The 23,674-nt window shown below is 43.2% G+C and overlaps 1 protein-coding gene across 6 annotated transcripts in view; it reads left to right on the forward strand.

The window, feature by feature from the left end:
- Window positions 1-23,674, forward strand: part of PKP4 (plakophilin 4) — a 230,928-nt gene that overhangs the window by 196,315 nt on the left and 10,939 nt on the right. For all 6 annotated transcript variants that reach the window (XM_081052556.1, XM_081052559.1, XM_081052560.1 and 3 more), the window contains exons 12-17: window positions 11,211-11,394; window positions 14,366-14,483; window positions 15,935-16,126; window positions 16,325-16,498; window positions 19,437-19,587; window positions 22,821-23,016. In XM_081052556.1, the coding sequence (XP_080908682.1) occupies window positions 11,211-11,394; window positions 14,366-14,483; window positions 15,935-16,126; window positions 16,325-16,498; window positions 19,437-19,587; window positions 22,821-23,016 (1,015 nt within the window). The remainder of the gene's footprint in view (window positions 1-11,210; window positions 11,395-14,365; window positions 14,484-15,934; window positions 16,127-16,324; window positions 16,499-19,436; window positions 19,588-22,820; window positions 23,017-23,674) is intronic.

The raw sequence follows: 23,674 nt of genomic DNA on the forward strand, positions 1-23,674 counted from the left end.
GTTGTCTAATATGTAACGTGATTCTTGTGTTTTCTTCATTGTGTTGAGCATTTTCCAGGTTGAAACCTAATGATTTTTTTTTAATCGCTGATATATATGGGTGCTTAGGGTTTTTTGTTTTGTTTTGTTTTGTTTTTCATTATCATTACAAAGGTACTTTTTACCTTTACTGTGCTTCAACTTGACAGCTGGGTGAAGTGTTGTTTTCCCCAGTTGGGTTATAAAATGAATGTCAGCTAGGCCACAAACTGGATGGAAAGTAGGAACATCTTATCACTAGAAAAAAACGTATTTGTTCTTATTGAACTCATTTGTCCAAGATAATTAGTGTTTCTGAACTAGGAAATACGGTTTTCAAGTTTTTGAGCATCCCAAAAGCATCATTTTTTAGAACTACAGAAATGGGAGATACTGCCCAGAACTTGGAAGTCTACCTGCCATTTAATGTCCCAAATGTCCCCAAACTGTCGCCCTTCTGTTTCCTCCGTTAATACTGGTGTCACATACCAGTGACACCAGTATTTGTTTTTGAATAATAATAGACTTTGTTTAAATGACAGTTCTATTCACATTTCTTCCAATTTAGCAAGTGTTTATTCATCCATATGGCTAAGTAAAATATTTCACACGTTTATTTAAACATTTTTAGATGCTAGCAGTGGATTCCAGTTACTGTGTAGGACATGAAATTGGGCATATTCCCTTTGTGATCATTAACTCCATATTTCTAATTAGACAATAAATTAATAAGAAAATGATAGTCATGCTCTAAGGAAATGTAGACGGGCCAGGCTAAAGGTCATCAGACAGCAGGATGTTCTGTAAAGAGCCAGAGCTTAGTGGACGTGCATTTAGCCTTTGGAACTGTTACATGCCATTATAGGATGAAATAATTGACTCAACATGTCCCCTCGGCCTAATTAATATGTCTTCAAAACAGCCATGTATTTTCTGATCCAAAGAGGAGTTGGCGTGTTCCTTTCTAACCCACCTTTTGTGGGTCACTAGAGCTGTCAGGAGCTGCATGGGTGATTTTCAGAAATCTAGCAACATCCCCTCCCAATTCTCAGCCCAACTCAGCAAGATCCTTATCAGCTGGCCCCCTTTATAAAATAACAGTAACAGAAATATGCGCTCTCTTACTGAACATTTCAAAGCATAAAATTGGTAATAAGAAATATAATGACCAAAAAATGTTTAATTGGTAACAAGACAAAACCAGTTTATTATAAATGGGACAACTCTTAATTCACAGTCACTTAATTTTGAACTGGAAGGGGCCCTAAAGAAATCCTCTGTTCTGCACACACACCCATACTAGAGATGAGAAGCAGGTCCACAGAGATGGAATCCTGAGGTTGGGTTCCTGGCGCTCTTCCTTACCCCTCTCTGCCTGCCCTGGCCCATCACCAGGCCACCAAAAAGTGCTGAGCAGGCACAAAATCTGGGGGTGCAGCTGCCCATTTCAAGTGTCATTTCCCTTGTTCTTTATTTTTCTACATTATTTTTTTGTAGTTACAGTTAGACATTCAATATTATTTTATATTAGTTTCAGGTGTACAGCATAGTGGTTAGACATTTATATAATTTAAGTGAGCTCCCTGATAAAGTCTAGTGCCCACCTGGCACCATACATAGCTATTATGATATTATTGACTATATTCCCTGTGCTGTATTTACATCTCCATGACTATTTTGTATCTACAATTTGTATTTCTTAATCCCTTCATCTTTTTCACCCAGCTCCTCAATCCTCCTCTCCTCTGCAACCATCGGTTTGTTCTCTGTATATATGAGTCTATTTCTGTTTCTTTTTTTTCATTTATTTTATTCTTTATAGTCCACATATAAGTGAGATCATATGGTATTTGTCTTTCTCAGTCTGACTTATTTCACTTAGCATAATACCTTCTAGGTCCATCCATGTTGTCGCAAATGGTAAGATTTCATTCTTTTTATGGCTGAGCAATACTCCATTGTATTTGTGTGCCACTTCCTCTTTATCCAGTCGTCTATTGATGGGCACTTAGGTTACCTCCACATCTTGGCCATTGTAAATAGTTCTGCAGTGAACATAGGGGTGCATGTATCTTTTCTAATTAGTGTTTTGTATTTCTTCAGATAAATACCCAGAAATGGAATTGCTGGGTCAGAAGGTAGTTCTATTTTTAATTTTTTGAGGAACCTCCATATCGTTTTCCATAGTGGCTGCACCAGTCTGCAATCCCACCAATAGTGCACAAGGGTTCCCTTTTCTCCACAGCCTCACCGATACTTGTCGATATATTGATGATAGCCATTCTGATAGATATGAGGTGACATCTCTTTCTTATTTTTGAAATTCCCACCAAAAAGGTGAAAGAAAAAGAATCCCACAACATCTTCTTTACTCTCTGAATTTTATCCAGGAATATAGAGAAGTGTTTTTCAGCTTGGCCACTACGTAGTCACATCAAACCAGGGATCAGGTATAATCACAAAGCTTCAGGTTGCTTAGAAAGCACATGCAATACAGTGTTAGAGTCTTGTGACTATGGCAAGATTTATAGTCTGAGTAGGAGAAGATTCAGCCTTGTAAGTGGAATATGACCTTCTGTTTTGTGTGATGGCTTCTGAATACGGAGCAAAAGGAGGCGGGCAGGTGGGGAGACCCAGAGGTTCCCGATAGAACTCAGGTGGTCAGCCATCCATCAGAGAATTTCTTAGCACAAGAGCAGTTCCATAAGGACACCCTCCCTCAACAGAACAGACAGCAAGAAATATGAGGGCGCAGGATGGAAATCTAAAAAAGTAGATGCCCCAAGGACCCCAGTTGAGGTCCCTCAAGCGATTTGCAGAATCTGTCTGATTTCCCACAGCTTAGGGCTGGAGGCAGTTTGGTTTCTAAACTGCTTCTGCTGGTATCATACAAGTAGGTTGAAGATTTGAATAAGCACATTCATGGAATTCCGCTGTGGAACATATAACTTCAGTGACTTTGTCTTGGGAGACGTCTATAATAGTGTAAATGACCTACTTCTATGTCAGAGACTGAAGTAACCTGAAGAACAACCTGGTGGCCTGGTCACTGCCCTCGCTGCCACCTCTGCATCAGAACAATGCTCTCAAGAGGATTTCCCATCTTATGACCCATTAGCTTTTACAAACACCCCCTAACAGAACTGTCCTTTACATCCCTTACTCCTTTACGGGCAATCTTGGTCAGCATTTCTGAGTTGTAAGCTGATTTATTTTCAGTGGAAATGCCTTTCCAGGGTATGCAGGGCTACACTACTTTATTAATCCTCTTGACCTACTCATGAAGTTGGAAAATTACCTAGAATAAAAAAGAATATGTTGAAATGCAAATGTGAGTCTTTAAAAGGATCTCTAGAAATTGATCTTTTTAAAGATGCTGTGATTCACCTTTGTACTTGAAAAATCACAGAAATGCCGACTAATCCATATGTTCTTTAAAGACTAAAGATCTATCATTCATGCCCTCTAGCTGGGGAAAAGTTTAAATAGGAGTAATCCCCTTCAAATTGGATACGGAGGCAGGGGCCCCACCAAGTACAGCGTCTGTAGCTAGCGCAGGTCTTCAGTTCCACACGGCCCCTCCTGGGAAGCTTCTTTCTCACAGGTCACGTAGGCATTCACTCAGTGCTCCTGCTGACACCGGAGACGGGGATCACTGTGACGCAGCGGGGCCTGCGTTAGCTTTCCCATGTCTCACATGGAGTATGCATTGGCTGTGTGCAGGAAATCTTAGAGGGCAGCAAGTGAACAGGGCAAGGCCCACCGGCCTCTGTGGGACCCAGCCCTTGGGGCAGCTAGACTGCCCACCACTCAGAGGGCCAGCCATTCCGGTCAGGAGAGACTGCAGCAAGCCTGACAGCAGGGGCAGGAAGAAGAAAGCCATGAGCCATGCCTGTAAGCTAGGACCACGACCACACGTTCAATTGCTCTAGGGGACACTACACAAGTCTCAGGAACCTCTGCTGAGATGGTAGCATCTAAGGAACTCTGGGAATGATTACATACCATACATGCTGTCCTCGGAATTTATCCAAAGCAAGGCTTTTCTATCACTGAAGACAATACTTTTGTCCCACTCTGATGATAATTACTTTCCCATTATTTCAATTCCATTTGTTTCATAATTTGTTCACAGCATTCCAAGCCCTGGTGGAAAGCTTGAGTGATTTGCCTGAGGCCACAAATGACAGACTTTATTTTTGTATTGCACTACTCTCGTCCCACTCCCCCCTTGATTTCCTCATTTCTGTGCAGCACCAGATTCTCCCACGTGCGCCGGACTCTTGGTTCATCTTTGACACCCCCCCCCCATTTACATCAGGCTCCAGTTCTCATCCCAAGTACTCCCCCTTCCCCTTTGCCTTCCCATCCCTTCCTCGCTGCTTCAGGTCCTCGTCGCATCCCCCTAAACTGCTGTTGTGGGATATCAGTGCTGCCCCTCCCGCTCCATCAGCCTCACTGTTGCCCCTGGGATTCTGTCCCTGTATTCCACACTTTCCCACCTGCCAGTCAAATCTGCATTCCCTGTCCTCATCTTCCAGGCCAACCCCCACCTTGAGGCTCCCCCACTCCTGCTCTGTCCCAGCACTGGTCCACCTGAAAGGGCTCCCCAGTCCCAGTCTGCTTCTCCCTGGCCTCTGCCCTTCACACTCCAGTTCAGATGCAGTGGTGTCCAGTCCTACCATACAGCTTCCCCAGCTTCGCAGCACATCCTGGGAGAGGCAGCATGGTGTCAGGGAGTGAGTGTGCTGTGGAGTCAGGACGACTCATTTCCTTCCATCTCTGTGGCCCCAGGCATATCACCTCTCCCAGTACCAGCTTCCCAGGGAGAAACACAGTCCCGCTGCTTGGTGTTTTTGTGAGGATGGATGTGGAGTGCCTGGCTCAAACGACGTGTGAGCTGTGCTTCTTGCTCTTCCTACGTTTGGGTGTTTTGTCCCGGCTGCCTTGTGTTGTAACTGTGACAAGGCCTCCCGAGAGCAGAGGACTCGCCTACGTGCCTCAGAATCTGGCATAAAACGAACAGCGTCTCTACCAGCACTATACAGTACAATTATAATTTTGAACTTCCTAGTAGCCACATTAAAAAAGAGGTATTGATTTTAATAATATAGTTTCTTTAACCCAATAGTTCCAATAATTCAACTTATAAGCAATCAAATTATTAATGAGATGTGCTACAGTCATTTTTTTTCATACCAGGTCTTCACAGTCCCCTGTGTATTTTTTATACTCACGGCACATCTCAATTTGGACTGGTTACATGTCAAGAATTCAGTGGCTGCACGGGCCAACGGCTACTTTATTGGACAGTGCAGGTCTGTACTACATTGCAGTGTGAGTAACATGTAACTAAAAGGCATGAGGTGCACAGCTTTCATGGAAAGGGATGCACGTGGCTATATTGTGACAGGATGTGTCACTGTAGCATCTTGACATTAATGATTCTCTTCCCCCAAAAAATGTCACTGAAGTTATAAAAACCCTGGCGAGTTACAGGAAAACCTCAGAGAGAAGAAATGGAGACGTTTTGACTAGCTTCTGAGTGTTTCGGCCAGAGACCGAGAGGGAACAACACGGGGGGCAGGTGTGTGCTGGGAGAGGCGGGGCTCCAGATCAGGAGGCAGCCTTCCCTCTTCGCTACCCGCAGACTGAGTTGGCGAGATGCACACACTCCGGCCCTGGGACGCACTCTGCCGCCTTGAGGGTTTACATTTTCACTATTAGTCTACTGTTTGTACCCCCACTTACCCGAAATGCTTGCAGAGTGGGTATGCACGACACTGGTCTGTTCCAAAGCGTCCCTAGAGGCACAATTGCCAGGTGGGGCTAAATGCATGTACCACGCAATTTCTAACCGCAGAAAGCGGCAGCGCACTCAGGATAGTCACTTGTCCTGACGCTCGCTCTGCGCCAGAACCGCAGGACCAAGGACCATTGTCCTCTGGAGTGACAGTCTCCACAGCCCCTAAGGCATGGGTAGTTTCACTTACCTCGTGGACATCATGTGAGAGAGCACGACTGAAACAAGAATGTCAAGAATAGACACTGAAAATGAGTCTGACTTGTGGAAGAAAATGGAGAGCCATGTCCATTGGCAGTATCTGAAGTACACCAGTACGTTTGGCTTTTTTTTTTTTTCCGCAATGTCCATAAACACTGGTGGGTTTTTTGATAATCAGGAAACAAGGAATAAATTGAATGCTATATAAAAATGAGTGGTTTTAGATTTCTTTCATACCAGAAAAAACAACAACAATTGTATAAGCTGTTAGGGATGCATGCTCCCAGAGAACCTGTGTTTTTCTAACGTTCCTTGTTTGGTTTTTAACGTCCTTTAAGAAATACACTTTTCAAATGGTGCTATTATTTTAATTAATCAGTAAAATCAGTTTTGAATTGGACTATAAAATTATCACTTGGCCATTGAATAAGCTGTACAGCTAGTTTTAAACGTGAGCTCTTTGAAAATTCTGCACCAAGGATTTATGTGAAATGGTATTTTAATTACTTTATTCGTTCTTTGTGGGGAAAATGAACTTTCGTCTCTCATAGCAGTATTTCATATTCTCTACCACAGGAAAAAGTACACATAATTATGAGTAACCAATAATCACAGTGAATATTATTTTCTACAATAATATGCATGAAATTCCCTAGTATTTTGTAAATTAGTTTGTATATGTATATTCTTAGTCCTCACAACAAATAGCTAATTGCTTTAAATTAAATAAAAACCTCAAGCTTCCTAAACCAAATTACAGTTTATTTTTATCTTTCTCTTTTGAAACCAGGAGATAATAGAGTATACTGCTAAATATTTTTGAAGCAAATTTTGCATTAGGGTGTTGGAGCTGGCGGTTTATCATGTTGATGGAAAATGCTAATCCTACAGCTCTGTATTTTCTCATCAGTCTTGCTACATCTGGGAGTTGGTGTCTTTTCTATTCATTACTTACTGCTCTAGCAACGTTCTTCCTGACCTGTTAAATGAAGCCTTGGACAGACTGAGTACAGAGAACATTGTTTTATTACTACCTTAGTGAGGAAGAGTGCACACGGGTATTATTAGTTGGTCTTAAGAGTGGTGCTTTCTACTTAGGGTAGAAAAGCCAAATTAATCATTCCATAGCTAAGGCTTTCAAGTATAATTGAACCTTCTTCATTCAGTGTTGGTTGATCAGAACAGGTTGTTTTTGCTTTCCGTGTTATTGTTGAAACAGAAAGTGGGAGAGAAAAGCCAATATCTTAACTTTCTTTGATGTTTGAAACGACCTGTTAAATCCACACCAAATGTTGTCGCTCTTTGTGTTAGATGGTAAAGTGCGGGATTAGTGGGGTAATACAACTTGTAGTGCAGATGACAAAGCTGCCTTTGTGTGGGTCCCTTGAATGCCACAGCCTTAGCAAAAATAGAATCTCTCCTTTTTTTTCTGGTCAAGAATAACTTTGAACATTTTTTGAAGTTGCAGAAACGAAAGCCTGAATGTCTATACTGTAAGACTGGTTTTATGATCAATTAGTCGTCTCAGTTGACCAAAAGTTAGCATAGTCAGATTATCTACCGAAGGGTTATGTAGTTTTAACAATTTAACATTTTATGATTGGGCTACACCAGTCCTTTGTGTTTTCCAGTCTGAGGAATGGGGATTCTGGTGTGTTGGCTCTGGGCGATGGAGCAGCAATGAGACTTTCCTGTTCCCATCGCTAGGAGGGTGGTGTCACCAACCATCTGCTCTGGTCTTCAGGTGAAAGACTGGCAGAGCTATGCTGGCAAATCCCTTAGAGATCCAGAACATTATTCCAACTTCTCCCCTTAGTTATAGACCTTAGAGATACCCCTGAATACTGAGTTTTAAGAAAAGACATGAAAGGGGGTAATACTTTGAGTTAAGTCTGTCAGGCAAAAACAGACTATTAAGTTGGATCCATCAACAGATGTTTTTGAGCCCATATTAACTCGTCCTGCGTATGTATAACGAGACATATAAAAGTATGGATGATGGTAGAGTATTTGTTCCTCGATATACTTGTCTAATAAAATTTAAAATTAAATTTAGAAATACAAGTGCTCATCAAATCAACATGTAGAATTTCAAGCCTACAGAATAATTAAATGTGAAGTTAATTAATTTTGTGCGTCTTGACTCTTTAAGGTAGTATACATAAAGCACACAATTCCTGGCACAGAGTCAAACCACAGTAAATGGTCATGTTACTGTTGTTTATATTGACTGATGAACATTTAGACTGTTCAATCTCATGGAGATGTAAACGCAAATAGTAAACTGCAAGATGATGTATAACTCCACTGGTCATTCTAAATGCCTGGTAAGAAAAAGAGCAAGACAACATTCTGGTACCTGCGCAGAAAATCAGGGGAATCTGCAAATCTACAAAATAACCTCTTACCCGAAATAGGTCTTAGAAGTAGCCAGGAGTGGAGACAGGAATCATGAAAAACAAGCTTTTCTGCCAATGATCAAAGAGAACTTCCCAGCATCAACTCCAAGCTCCAACATACTAAAGAACCACCCCCTTCTTAGTCATGTTTTCACCTGCCGTTTGTGACTCACACTGTTTAATATTTTTGTAAAGAGATATCTAATTTTACACCTGTAGCCTATATCATAATAGGCTTGACTTTCCATAAACCGTGCCTTACTGTTAACTTCGCTGGAATGCATTCTGTGAAGTATTGGAAAACGCAGCTCTCCCCCATGCGTTGAAATTTGCGAAGTGAGAAATTTGAAAGACTTTGACAGAAAGATCATTCGCTCTGGTAGCATCAGGACTCACGTATTATAAAAGCGTCGGCAGTGGAAGTTAGGAAATGACCCCTCCCTGCCGATGGGCTCTGGACCACTGCTGCACTCTGCCAGGCCCATCGTTGCCCTGGGTTGAGTAAGCTTGGCCTTGTTAGCTGGAAATGGTGAAACTATTTGTGGCACCCTTGTAGGCCTCAACCCTTTCTTTCTTCTTTCTTCCCTCCTCTCTTGTTACTTGAGTCAGGACAGACCTCCAGAGACTCATTTCTCGTCCTTAGCTCCTACGTTCCTACGTCGTCATCTGTCCTCTAGTACTGTTCCATGAAGACAGTGCTTTTCAGAAGTCTCGGGGACATGAAACTCTTTTTCAGACAAACACAGAATGAGACCCAGTACTGAGGACAGATAAGTATGGAGCTGCTCTGGGTTAACTGGGTGGAGATTTGGAGTCCTGCTGCCAGTTTCACACACACACATCCCTCCCATCGCTGCCCCTAAAAGTCCAGCAAAACCCCCCCGGAGCACAGTCTAAAGCTATTTTATGTAGAAACATAGCCATTTTTATCAGAATCCATGGAGAAATAGTGCTGCCTATGGAATTTAAGTTCATTTGATAAGCACTTACAGTGTGTGCTCGTGTGTGCCACAAGGGAATGGTGTAAGCCGGGGTCTGTCCTGGTGGACCGAACAAGCTTTCAGAGCCGAGGCAAGGTCTCTCCCTTTCCTGATTCTGAATTGTCTCAAGTCCCCTCCCAGTCCAGGCCTGACTTGATGGGCTGCTGCTGAGACGGAGGTCCTAAGTGGCTGTAGGTCCTATGGGTTATTGACCCCAAAGACTAAGAGCAGAGAAAAGTGAAAGTCCTTGGGGAACAAGGGAAACCACATCATCATGGTACAGAAGTCAAAACCAAGTGACAGAGGAGAGGAGCACCGTGCAGTGCAGAACACAGGACCCAGACGTTTTCCCAGGACAGAGCCGAAGCACCAGCCACCATCCTCGACCATTCCCTCCACAGCATGTGGACTGTTCAGGCAGACTGCAGGGAAGGGATGGTCTTCTCTCTGTGTGTAGTCAGAGTATTGTTTCACTCCCTTCCGTTCCAGCCCTTTGCTTTTACCTCTCCTTCCTCCAAAAAGAAAAAAAAAAGCTGCCACCTCTCTTACCACTCTCCTTTATAAAGGGGCCTGTGCTTGTGCTTTCTCCAGGCCCCGCCCCAGAAGGCTGAGCAGTCCGTTTCCAGGCAGGCTCGTTGGTCACCGTCCCCTCCAGCAGCAGTTGTCTGCCTTGTCTCTGGCTCAAGACTGTGGTTCAGTCATGTTCACAAGCCTGACTTGCTCTAATGGACGTAGGCAGGTTTTGCTAACTCCTCCTCCTCCTCGGGCCGCAAGTGTTTGTGTGTGTTGATAGTTCTAACAGTACAGTACAGACTTTTGAGCAGCTTGCCAAGGATACATGGGGCTAGAAACTGCCACATCCCTCCACCACTTCCTTCCCTTCTCACTTAGGAAAACGCATTGATGAGAAAATGACATTAGAGTGGGTATAACCTTGAATTTGCTCTAATTTCTAAAAGAGTAACTATTGGAAAAGATGTGTGCTATGACAATAACGTAACCCACCTCATAGTTGACACAGAAATAATGTTTACAGTTTAAATAATACCCTCATAAGCTACATTTCTGCTCTTTTGTCCTAGCAATCTTGATATGAATTACAGTATGGGTGACTTAATTTATTGTGTCTTGCCTATATCCAAAAGGAGTAGCAGGAAGTTGCGCTTCTAAAATAAGCACATGGCAATAAAACTCTTCAAGTAGAAATAGAAATGTCTAAACTTTACCTAAATAAAGAAGATGAAGCAAATGTAACCACCCTCTGTGCCAGTTAAGTTGCTGCAAACATTATATTTAAGCTTGAGCTTCCCAGTAGCAAAAGTAAGAAGGGAAAGCATGATGAAGACAGACATGTCAGTGTTTTGCAAAAGAGAAACTTTTTCCAATTTCTAAATTTTAAAAATGGTTTATTACACAAAAAACGTTGATTATGAGGGATAATGCAATGAATGACTGTTTTACAGCAATCACAGATGCATATATTTATGACCTGTGATTGGATTGCTCCGCTCACCCTCACAGAGTAACAAATTTACTTTGCAAAAGCACAGTCATCCTGCCTGACAGATACATAGACTTTAAAACTTAAGAAAAAAGACTAGTACAACTTTGTAATACTGCCAGAAGCTCACATATGTTCACTCAACATTTATTAGAGGTCCAGCCCCAGCCTTCTTGCAAATTCAGGCCATAGATTAGGTTTGCAACAGATTGAGTTCACATCAGTCAGGGCTAATATGTTTATTTCATTACTGAAACTGCAGGATCTCTAATTTATGATTTTTGATGTTTAAAAATCTCATTTTTTAGGAGTTCTTTGGAATTTATCATCATGTGATGCCGTAAAGATGACAATCATTCGAGATGCTCTCTCAACCTTAACAAACACTGTGATCGTTCCACATTCTGGATGGAATAACTCTTCTTTTGATGATGATCATAAAATTAAATTTCAGACTTCACTCGTTCTGCGTAATACAACAGGCTGCCTGAGGTCAGTTTATTCTTTCCAGTTAATTCTGTGATTAAATACTAGGTCATAGGTAAATTGACTTTAGGAGGATTTACTTTATTTTACTAATACCTACCTAAATTTCCAAGTTTGTTTCAAATTTAAGCCACTGCACTCAGTTGTCCTGTGGGGAAGACATCATGGGCAGAGACTAGTGGCCTGAAAGATATTACCTTACAAATGACTCTTCTGTGATTTAGTCAAAAGGGCCTTTCAGTCTGAAACTCGGCCAAAATTCCAGTCTTTTCCACTTTAACAATATTTTTCCGGTTAATCACCTTCTGATAGCTCATGTGTTTGCAGTCTGGTTTTTGTTTAAGTTCAAAATGTGAGGATTGAAACATTTTTGATATTTTTTAAAGAATGAAAAGAGGTATGTGGTTTAAACAACCATTGGGTTGGAGTTTTATAAGTAAATGAAAATCAGCACAAATAGTATTTTCAGTCATTCTCTTCAGTGTGTAGAGTCCATAAAGCCTCTCCTAAGTGTACACGGTATACCTCATTACTTGCCATTAATGCCCATCAGTTCAATTTCTAGCCAGTTTTCCAGGCTTACAGTGTCCTGGGAACTGGAAGCAGAAGCCTGGGCAGAGGGGCATGGTGGTAACGATCGTGGGCTCTGGCCTCAGACAGCCCTGCCTCCCTTCCCACTCTGAGCCTCAGCTGCCTCATCTTTAGATAGGGATAATAATACCACCACTAGTGTAAAATGCTTAGTGTCATGTCTGACACACTGTTAATGCTATTTAACGTCTCCCGCTGCTCTGAAGCCTTTCACTATTGTTAACAAGTGACTGTGGGCCCCCTTGGTTGGGGGTGGCTGGGTGACAAGAATCAGGATGCTGGAAAACCAGCCAGCCCCCTACCTCAGATGTCGGCATCAAAGGCAGCCTATATCGCCTACCGATGATTTGTGGCAGCAGCATCTCATCCTCGCCCCCACACCTGGGATCGATCCTCAGCCAGCCTGCCGGGCTTCCAGGAAAGCCCAGAGGCAGGGCACACACGCTCAGCCCCCCGGTGGTCAGGGCTGTAAACATTTGGTAAAAGCCTTCCGTGTGAAATCAGTGATGAACAAGACAGACTAGCTCCCTGCTCTGGTAGAACCATGTTCTTTTGGGGAAGACAGACAGACACACAAACAAGAAAATAACAATAGGTGCCACAAAAATAAAATAGGGTGATATAAGAGTTATTAGGTGATTACTTTGATGATCAGATGGTCTCTCATAGGAGGTGATATTTAAACCATAGATCTGAAATACCATAAGGAGCTATCATTTGAGGGTGAGGGATCAGGAGGACATGAGTTCTAGGCAACGGGAACAGGTTGTGTCAAGGCTCTGGGGCAGGAATTAGCTCACAGCTGGAGCTTAATGCTCAGAGTACAGGAACTAGATTTGGTAGGATTTTTTAAATCAAGGAGGGAGTTGTCACTTGATTGCAAGTGCTACAGGCGAGATGGGACTGGTTTCTGGCTGCAATGTAGAAGGCTGTGTGTGGGCAACAACAGAGACAGGAAGACGAAGCTGCTCAGTGATCCAGGTAAGATGACAGTGGCCTGGACCAGGTGCTGCAGAGAGATGGGCAGATGGGGGGTATTTTGTGGAGGGGGAGCTGACAGGGTTTGCTGATGGATGGAATATAAGGGGTAAGGGAAATGGACTAAAGAGAGAGAACACCGAGATCTTTGGCTGGAGCAACTGGGAACACGGAAGTGCTATCGATGGATTCAGGGAGAAGAAAGGGTGAAGAGGTGAGCGGTTGAGTTTACCCATGTCCATTCTGAGATGTCTAATTAGCTATCCACATGGTAATGTCAGGGAAGCAGTTGGATAAAGAAATCTGGAGTTCCCAGAGAGGAGTCAGGCTGAAGATAGATGTTTGGGAGTCATTGGTCCATAATTTATAATAAAGCCAATGATCAGAAGGAAGGGCCACCTAGGAAAGTGCAAAGATAAACACAAGAAGGGACCAAAGTAGCCCCTGGCACTCCACAAGGACCCACAGGCAGAAGCGGCTAAGAACCAAAGGCAGCTAGGTGGGAGGAAAACCCAAGGAGTGAGGGGCCCCAGGAGCTCCTAGAGGGATGGAAGAAGGTGGCTGTTGAGTGCTGCTAAGAGGAGACAAGAGATAACAACAGAGGAGGTAACAGTGTTTCTCTCGCCCCAGAAAAACGAAGATGAAAAGAAAAATCTTAAGATTTGCAAATTCTCAGAGTTAGGCTAGAATCTCGTTAATGAGACATAAAATAGATCCTTATAATTTGGTATCAATTCGTAAAGTCAACCTGATACCTAAGATTTCAATATCAAGAGACCTAAAACAATTTTCAGGGTTTTCTTTTTTTAATTTAAAAGATGATAAAAAAAAATTATAGCATAAGCAGATGTCCATATTTAACTTGAATATTTATACAAGAAATGATATGTTTCCTGTGTTCGTTTAAGAAGCATTTATGAGCACCGCCTACATACAAAACATTATAATAGGCTCACAGGACTGAAAGGACTTTATGGCCCAACAAGGGAGGTAAACTGTGTCTAACAATAACAATCATGGCTAACAAACATGGCGGGATAAACTGGCAGGCACTTTTCTAATCGCTTCATATGTAGCAATTCATCTCTTCCTCACAACTGTGAGGTAATAACTTTTTCTCCCCGTTTTCGATATGAGAACACTGAGGATAGGCCCCCAAAATCACTATTTTAGGAGATTAGAAAGTGGCATGTCGAGAGAGAGATACAAAGCTCAAATGCTCCTGCTCCGGTCTATTTGTGGATACGTTATTGTGAGCTCTCGGGATGTTAAAATGTAAGCCCCAAACTGCCTCCTCGAACCAGATGTGCTGGCTCCTGTCTGTCGGTCTCTCGGATCATTAAGGTGAGGCTCTGTGACTCACGGTAAGGTGTTGACCTCAATGGCTCCCGTGTTTCCGCCCACTTAGGAACCTCAGCTCCGCAGGGGAGGAAGCCCGGAAGCAGATGCGATCCTGCGAGGGGCTGGTGGACTCACTGCTGTATGTGATCCACACGTGTGTGAACACATCCGATTACGACAGCAAGGTCAGTGCCTGCCTGGCCGGGGGAGGGCACGGGGACGGATGGCAGCAGCTGCCTAATGCCGCTGTTTGCCTGCCATTGATTCTTTCTGGAATTCTTGAGCCTCTCCTCCTCATTAGGCTGCACTCCAGATTAAAGGGAGAGTCTCTCTAAAAACTGCAAGTTACCAGGGACATGACCACCTAAGGAAATAGCCTTAAAACCAGTGCAAACTGTGTGACTCCATGTGGTAAAGGACCTAGCGGGTGGCAGGGTCCTGACTTTCTTGGTGGCTCCGTTGGGCCCATCATGGTCAAGGTGATTGGCCATGCTGCTGTTCCTTCCAGTTCTGTATTCCTCACTTCTAGAAGCAGAGCATGTGTTTTTGAGTATCTGCTGGATAAAAGTTCCTGGTCCAGGCACTGTAACACCCACCCGCCGCCCCAGTGCAGTCCACAGCCCCAACCCCAGCACCGACTCTGGGTGCCTCTCTCCCAGTCTTGACCTTTCCCCTCCTCCTGTTGTCGTGCTAGTCACTCTTTATGCTCCCCTCCTGGTCTCTCCACCCCTGCCCTAGCACAGGGCATTCTGCTCACCAGGCTCTTCCCCAGGAGCAAGGGCTAAGGAAGGTGGGGAGAAGCAGGAAGGGGGCACTAACTGAAAGTGTCAGGAGTCCAAGGCGGTGTGGGTACTTTGTGTTCAGCATGGAATGGATGAAGAGATGCTGTAAAAAGTCCACAGGTCATAAATACAGGTATGAGAGAGAAAAGAAGAATAAGAAGGTAGGGGAGTAATTCAGGGTGATGGGCCCCATTTTTATTTGAGCCTTATTGAACCAAAAGCTCTGCAGATGAAGTTGAGAAGAGTACGCAAGTTGCAAGGAAAGCTTTCTGGGCAAACTCTGAACCTGGTTTCAGACGTGCTCAATGAAGTGACAGTTGGCCTCCCAATTAGGGCTGTGGTAAAGACTGGAAAGAGCAAAAGACCACATAGAGAAGGCAAAATGTCAACAGAAAAAGAAATTACGGAACTTTCCACAGAGAGAAGGGAGAGTCTGGAGATGGAAGGAGGAGGAGACAGATGGGACGGGCAGTCCCCAGAGAGGGGGCTGATCCCACCTGTTGTCCCGGTGAGGATTTCTAGTGGTGAGAAGGAGTGAGGTTCCGGCAGCTTGGCTGCATTTCTGCCAGGGCAGCAGCCCTGAAGCAGAAACAATGGGCATTTTCTGTTCCGGAGCCTTGCACATCTTAGCATGAAATCAGATCCTCAGATGTACTGAGATGGCTCTGCACTCTGTCATTTGACTGTGCCACAAAAAAGAATCACAATTCTTTCTTTAGATTGTTTCGGGTTCTCATAAGAAAAAGCACTTGTTTCGTATTCTACACTTATTTAATATTGCTGGCATTTGGTACAGAAGCATTTTGCACTAATGTGCTACGATGGTTTTAATTACACGCTGTGTTGGATTGCAGACCGTAGAGAACTGCGTGTGCACCCTCAGGAACCTGTCCTATCGGCTGGAATTGGAGGTCCCTCAGGCCCGGCTGCTGGGGCTGAACGAATTGGATGACTTACTAGGAAAAGAGTCTCCCAGCAAAGACTCAGAGCCAAGCTGCTGGGGGAAGAAAAAGAAAAAGAAAAAGAAAACACCACAGGAGGATCAAGTTAGTATTTTATTTGACATGAAACTCTAACATTTCATTTTTCCGGGAGTAAGAAATCACATATTTGGCAAGAAAAGCTTTTCTCCTGATACAGTTTTTCTACATAGCTGTAGCTGAGTCCAGCAGAGAGGGGTGTTTTCATGTGTTAGAGATTGTGTTCATTTTGCTTTCACTTAAGGTGTGGTCTTTGTCTTTCAGTGGGATGGCGTTGGTCCTATCCCAGGACTGTCAAAGTCCCCCAAAGGCGTTGAGATGCTGTGGCATCCGTCAGTGGTAAAACCATATCTCACTCTTCTGGCAGAAAGTTCCAACCCAGCCACCTTGGAAGGCTCTGCTGGATCTCTCCAAAACCTCTCTGCTGGAAACTGGAAGGTAGGAGGTCCTCTGCATGTCCACACTTCTTTCCCTCTGGGCAGCCACCTCAGCAATAATGGTGAAAGGACATGGTTGGTTAGAGTTTGAAAAGGGTGGGAGGATAAAGGGTGGGGGTAGATAACAGCTGTCTGTGGGGAGCCAAAGATGGATATGACATGCCCTTCCTGAGAGAAACTGGAGGCTAGTGAGCAAAACGGACACATCCGTTCAGTACAGTGTAGACTCCACGGGATGGGTATACTGCCCTGGAGGTCTTAACAGAGGACATGTAACCCAGCCTGGCAGGTGAGGGAAAGGAGAGAGCCAAGAGGTAGGCAAGGTTTTCTGGGGTGGTGCTACCCAAATAGAATCTTTAAGAAAGAGCAGAATTAAACCAGCAAAGTCTTAATTGTTGGGGGTATAGAGGAAGTGACCCAGATAAAGGGACAAGAGAAGAAAGGCCTTAAGATGAAGATGGTGTGGGTGGAGACTACAGGCTGGTTGCTGGGACATTGAAGGCAGGCAAGGAGTGGCCCACATTGGAGCCAGGCATTGTGAACAGGCCTAATGGCCAAGCTTCAGGAACTGGGACGTCACCTCCAGACCAGAGGCACCACTGAAAGGGTTGCAGCAGACAAGCGACACAGGCCGACGTGGATATTGTTGGATGTGGCAGTGCACAAGGTGAATTCTAAGAACAGGAAAGTAGAGGCTGGGATTTCACTGGGGAGCCAAGTGAGAGATGCCCAGGGCCTGAAATAGAGCTGAGGTTGGACAGTGATGCAGCGAAGGAGAGGGGCCCGCTATTCCTCTCTCAGATGCTTACAGAAAATGTGTATGGCAAAATTTTCTGCATTCCTTGCAGGTATGTGACTTCTTTAAGAAAGTTGAAGGTGGTTTCCACTCTTACCACTATAAGCACGTTCTCAAAACTTCTATACGTCATCTAGCAACTTCCCAGACAATCCTTATCTGAAATGTTTTCAGCCTCTAGAAATTTCCTGACAGGTATATCTTTATGGAGGTATTATAATGATTGTTTTTGACTTCTTCCTCCACCACTACCTCCCAAAATAGAATCTTTTGGCCACTGGATTATCCATGACTGTGAAAAGCATTGCTAAGCCTAGGTATGCTTTGTTCCATGCCGCCAGCTGCTACAAGGAATCTATACACATAACTGTGGCCTCGTGCTAAGCCAATGGGGTTGTTGTCTTATTGTTGTTCTCAATTAACGTGCTAATAGCTTGGAATCCAAGTGCTGGCTCTGGAATCAGAACCCTTGGCTTTGAACCCTGGCCCTTCCACTTATTAGCTGGTGCCTCGGATCTGTCTGTTCTCAGTTTCTTCATTTGTAAAATAGAGATAATCCCTACATCATGAGGTAGTTGTGAGGAGTAATGGAGACAGTGAATGTGAAGGGCCTAGGACTGTACCCAGCACATAAGTATGCATAATACTTTTGTTGGTGACCCATCGTTCGTCTCTAGCTTCTTGTGACATAGGATCACTTGATGATAATAAAAAAGAGAAAAATTAGAAAAGAGATGTGATTTGAGTTGTGTAGTATTTAATTTCTGGGATCATTTAGTGAATGGAAGTTAGATGGTAACCTCATTTAAAATATGAACAGTGTCTAAAATAGGAAATCAAAACACTGGGCCCTCGTTAAGAAAACAAGAAAATCATGGCTGATGTTACTAAGTCGGAGGAAGCTCCTCGCGGGGGGAGCAGGGATGATTGCAGGGCTCCGGAAAGGACCCACTCAGGGCTGGGCCAAGCCACCGCTCTCCACGTGAGACAGACGTTGGTTCTGCTGTAGGCGTCAGCGGGAGAAGTGGATACAGCTGCCTGAGTGCTTTACCCTGTAGCAGTCATGTACTCTGTTTCCCCCTGTAGATTTCATTTGATTTGGAAAATAGAAGTATTTGTTTCATATGAAGAATGTTAATAGGATCTTTGAAATGCATCTTTTCCTCTTAGGTGTATTATTAAAATAATATCTTCTGTTGGTACTCAAGAAACTGAGGGACCAATCACATATTTTAATGTTCAAAATAATACAAAGGGCTGGCAGACCTTTGTCCTCATGTCTTGACCACCAAAGGAAAGTATTAGATGTTTTATGAGCAACATTTTTCACTTATTCTAAATTTCAAAAGACAGTTTGCCTTGGTAAAAATGTTAATGAAAGTTAAAAGCAAGATTAAAGACCAATTTTCAAAATGTTACCTTTTTTCTTTTCATGTTGTTTCCCTGATGACTTAGCATTCCAATTCATAGGGTTCACAGACTGACTCACGGTACAGACTTGCCTCATAATCACAAAAGAATGTCTTGACTGCACATTTAAAAAAGAAGCAGCAGCTAACCTTGAATGAGAAAGCATTTTGCATATAAATATACTTACTTTTTCATCAGTGTGTACGAATTATGTTGCTCAGTGTTTCTGGAGAATTCCTTTCTTCTGAGGCAAGGAATTTTTCCAAAGAACCTCTTTAAAAGGTTTTGAACTCCAAATATTGTTGCAGAAAAGATAGGAAAAAATGACCTGATGGACACGGGCTGATGGGTTCTGGGTCCTGCCATCCTGTTTACAGCCTCTGGACCTGGCATGGGGCCAGCTGCAAAGAAGATGCAAGATCCTTCCTTAATCAGGTTTACATATTTGGGGTAGAAAGTAATCACTGCCTTCTCTTTTCTGCATAAAAATATCTGGCAGATGGCGGTTTGAGATTTTCAGGCTTTGGGATTTCTTTTCAAATCAGTCATCCTAGCCTATCTTTATCCCAAACTATGGTTTTTCTCTTTACTGACACCACAGATTTAATCTCCAATTGGAAAGAAAACATTTAATCTATTAGTTCATCTTTTGGAAACATCTTTTTTAGGCAACAGTAACATCTGAGAGTTGAACTCTGTTCCATATTACTTAATGCCTTGTTTTGCTCACTAGTTTGCAGCGTACATCCGGGCGGCCGTCCGCAAAGAAAAGGGGCTCCCCATCCTTGTAGAACTTCTGAGAATGGATAATGATAGAGTGGTGTCGTCTGTGGCAACTGCCTTGAGGAATATGGCACTAGATGTTCGCAACAAGGAGCTTATAGGTATGTTCTGGTGACCAGGTGAGCTACAAAAAGAGAGCCACTATAGCATGTATAAAACTCTTTTGATTTATAAAAACATGACATTTAAAGTGACTAGCAACTGAGTCCTAATCCTTGGTTTCTTGCCATATTTGAGCATTTCTGCTGTCTATCCTTTGTGACCATTTCTTTTCAGCAAGAGATATCTTCATTAATTAAACCTTGATCGGGGAAGGTACATTTTCAGGAAAGCTAGCAATTTGAGTTACACTTGACAACACTGCTTGATAGATTTGGGTCTATATTCCCTAAGGGAGGTTCATTTCTTGAGCAACAAAAAAAGTTTAATTCTCCCTTTCTGATTTTTAAGACTGATATCTGCTAGTTAGTTCATCAATACTACCAAGTTATAAATAAAAAAATTTAAAAAATAATGAAACCTCTTTAAAGGTTTGTGGCTTTTCCCCCTCTGATCTGTGTAAATGCCCACCCCTAGGCAGAGCCACACTCCCAAGGCCATTTCCACCCAGGGCAGGTCCGGACTAGGGTAAGGCAAGTGAGGCACACATTTTTAGGAGGCATTCACCCTCGACTCCATCCAAATGTAGGGTCAGCACCTATATGAACCTGAGAATGGGCATCTCTTGGAGATTTGCACCCTAGGTATCTTTACTCGCCTGCCTCCAGGGCACTGCCCCATCTCAAGCAGGGTGTGGAGTAAGCAAAAGCTCAGAGACCCTCCAGAAGACCTCAGGATAAATCCTGGATCTGCTGTTCACTGGCTATGTATGGAACCTGCCGTGGGGGATAGGGGGAGGTTGTCCCGTGTTGAGCCGACCTGGGCTCAGTTCCTTCATCTCAACTGAAAACTTCCTCATCTCCGTCTGAAAGGGCAAGGAAGGTGCCTGCTGTCTTCACCATGGGTCTGCTGTGGAAATGAAAGGAGAGGGTGAGGCAGCTACTTAGAAATCACCAAGTTGCACACCAGTCCCACAGCTAATGATAGGTCAGGGGAGAGGGACGGGAAATTCGACAAGATCTTATGTGGATTAGTGAATATATATTGAACTCACTAAAATATACCTGCCATAAGAAAGAGAGAGAGTGGGGGAGACAAACCTGGAGAAAGGGAGCTAGAGAAAGAACAGGGGCAACCATGTTTACCTTAAAGAGTTGCTGTGAGGTTTCACTCTGGTAAGTTACACAAAAGCCCATCACAGAGTGGGGGCAGAATTGCTATTTTAAATTGTTGCCTAGATTACCCTGCTCTATGACACACCGCTTTTTTGAGCCAAATCATCCTCCACAGAGAGGAAAGGAGCTGCTCTTCTTTTTCATACAGTCCAACTCATGTCCGATCCCAGTAGAGGCATTAAAACTCCTAGTTCCCACATTGCACTGAGAGAAATCCTCTAGGTCCCTCAGGAGACATTTTTAAACTTCTTTTTGTTACATCTATGTTGTTTGAATTTCTTATAAAATGCACACATAGTGTAGGAGTTCTTAATGCTAAAAAAATAAAGGGTTGACAACAGAAGTCTTATGGCCTGTCATTCCCCAACTGGGAGGAGACGCGGGAGGGCAGGTGCAGGGCCAGCACCACTGAGCACAGCCCTTTGGGAAGAGCAGTGTGTGTTCAGAATCCTGGCCTTCTCTCTGTGTACCCTGTTTCCTGTGAATGTCCCAACTCCCTTTTAAAGCTCCACAAGCATTTTCTCACTCCACTGATGAGCAGTTTTTTACCCACCTGGAGCACTCTTGAACTATTTCCTGAATCACTTTATCTTTTTTCCCTGTAAAGATCCCTTTCTTCCTATGAATTCTGAAGTCCTCCCTAATTCAGTATTTCACTCTAATTTCCCCAGCACTTCTGCCCCTAAGAACCATCCCATTCTCTCACTCCTTCCCTCTCTCCTTACATCCATCACCAGCCCTAGCAATGGACTTGCTCTTCAGAGCCATTTTTCACAAGGAAACCCAAGTTTCATCACTTTATCCAAGTTCCTGCATACTAAACCTGAGTCGGCCCAGCTGCAGGCTCTGAGGGAACCACCAGGCTCGCTCAGAGGCAGAGTGAGCTGCCTTATCCCAAGCCTCAGGAGTACAATTTAAAGTTGTGTCTTAGCAAAATGACAAATTACACATCATGGACCTTTTGGTCATTCGTGAGTATTTAAAATCACCAGTGCTAACTTATCATCTGTTCTCAAAAAACACATTTATCTTCTGACTTACAGTGTCATCACTGTTTTCCCGCTCTTGGTTGTGAGTAAGCCAGAGTCTTCCCTTTGACATGCTGTAAATTATGCAGCATGTAGTCAGGGCCTGTCTGCTTGCCAGTGTATGTAAATAGGTCTTTAATAAAAACCCATTTAATATACACTCAATTATTAGCATAGGAAAAAAATAAGAAAATAGTTACTTGAGCTGCAGTTAATTTCTTTTGTGTGTAGTGCAGTTACTCCAGTTTGTCCATTGGTAATTGAAACTGAAAAAGCTAGAGATAATCTCCTGGAGGGAGGTAAGAAAAATTGAGGATCTATAAAGAAATACTAAAAAAGCTAGGGTACTCCCCAGCCTGTCCTATCAAGAACTTTATTATTGAATTATTCCTGGGAGATAATATACCCATAATTTTAATACCAAAATTTCACTTGTGTCTTCTTTAAAAGAAACTAACATGTCATTATCACTACTGATGTCAGACCATCTGATATACACCCTCAACGTGGTACAAATGTGTGACTGTATCCAGTTCAAATTTTAAGATCCAGAAAGATTTAATGAAAAGCATTGTTTGGCAGTCTTACTTTGTCTTGTTTTAAAATTTAAAAATAAGTTGTTTTAAAGCTTTAAGAGGAAGCTGAGGTCTTTTTGATGCACAGGAATTGAATCGAGAGTAAAATTTACTATCATGATTCCTGTATTTCTTGCTGTCAATGAAAATAGTTAAACTAAAACAACTTGATTGGTACATATACCCAATTTTATACACTTCTTTACATTTTCTTTCAGCAGTTTATAGTAATGTTTTATAAACCAATCATTTATTTAAGTGACATTGCTATAAATGTTAACTTTCCCCCTTACAATTACAATATTTGTCATTTTAATTCTTTGTCGTGGGTTTTTTTCCTCTATTATCATCTCTTTTGAGGTTTTGTTGTTAAGATGGCATAGTCACAGTCTTTTAAAAACAATCACACAAACCTAGCACTGTCTGAAAGTAGAATGAAGTCTTTTGCATTTGGCAGGTAAATACGCCATGAGAGACCTGGTCAACCGGCTTCCCGGCGGCACTGGCCCCAGCGTGCTGTCTGATGAGACTATGGCAGCCATCTGCTGTGCTCTGCATGAGGTCACCAGCAAAAACATGGAGAACGCCAAAGCCCTGGCCGACTCTGGGGGGATAGAAAAGCTGGTGAACATAACCAAGGGCAGAGGAGACAGGTAAGGCTACTGCATGGAGATGCGCTCATGAGGCTTTATTCCTGGTATCATCCTGGGATTGATAAGAGCCTTTGTAAGGATATGTTTCCTATTGGAAAGGATTTATTGTTGCATTTCTTACATGCCAATAAGCTAAGCAGTTTCCAGCAGATACAACCTGTTTTGCTGAGACAGGCATTTAGGTCACGTGGCCCCTTTTCTGGTTTTTATTGTAATGCCCCTTTCTGTCTCTAAAGCCGCATTTGTCATGCCAACCCTGGAAAAATCAGAAGTGCCATGATGAGGAAAATCTGGGGGCGCCATTTCCCTTGCATCTTGGGCTCTGCTCCAGGCTCTGGGGCCTGTTCTGCAGGAACATCTTCTTGAATCCTCAGCTAGGGGATTGATTTCTCTGCAGGTGCCCAGAAAGTATTAAAATCAACACTCTACAGCAAGGCCTGCTGTGTGGCTTCAGGATGTGCCCTGGGTTTGCATCCTACATTTCCCTTTGCTTCTGGATAACACCTAATTAACGAAATAGAAAAAGTGGGGATTAGAGAGTCGGTGGCAAAAGTAGGTTTTTGTCATGGAGCTATAGTATGTCTGAATTTGATTTAGTATTGGATCACAGACTTCTTCAAGGAAGTGAGAAGTAGGACTGCTTGGTGCCTTCACGACA

Source organism: Rhinolophus hipposideros (assembly GCF_964194185.1).
Source record: "Rhinolophus hipposideros genome assembly, chromosome: 6".
Taxonomy (NCBI): Eukaryota; Metazoa; Chordata; class Mammalia; order Chiroptera; family Rhinolophidae; genus Rhinolophus; species Rhinolophus hipposideros.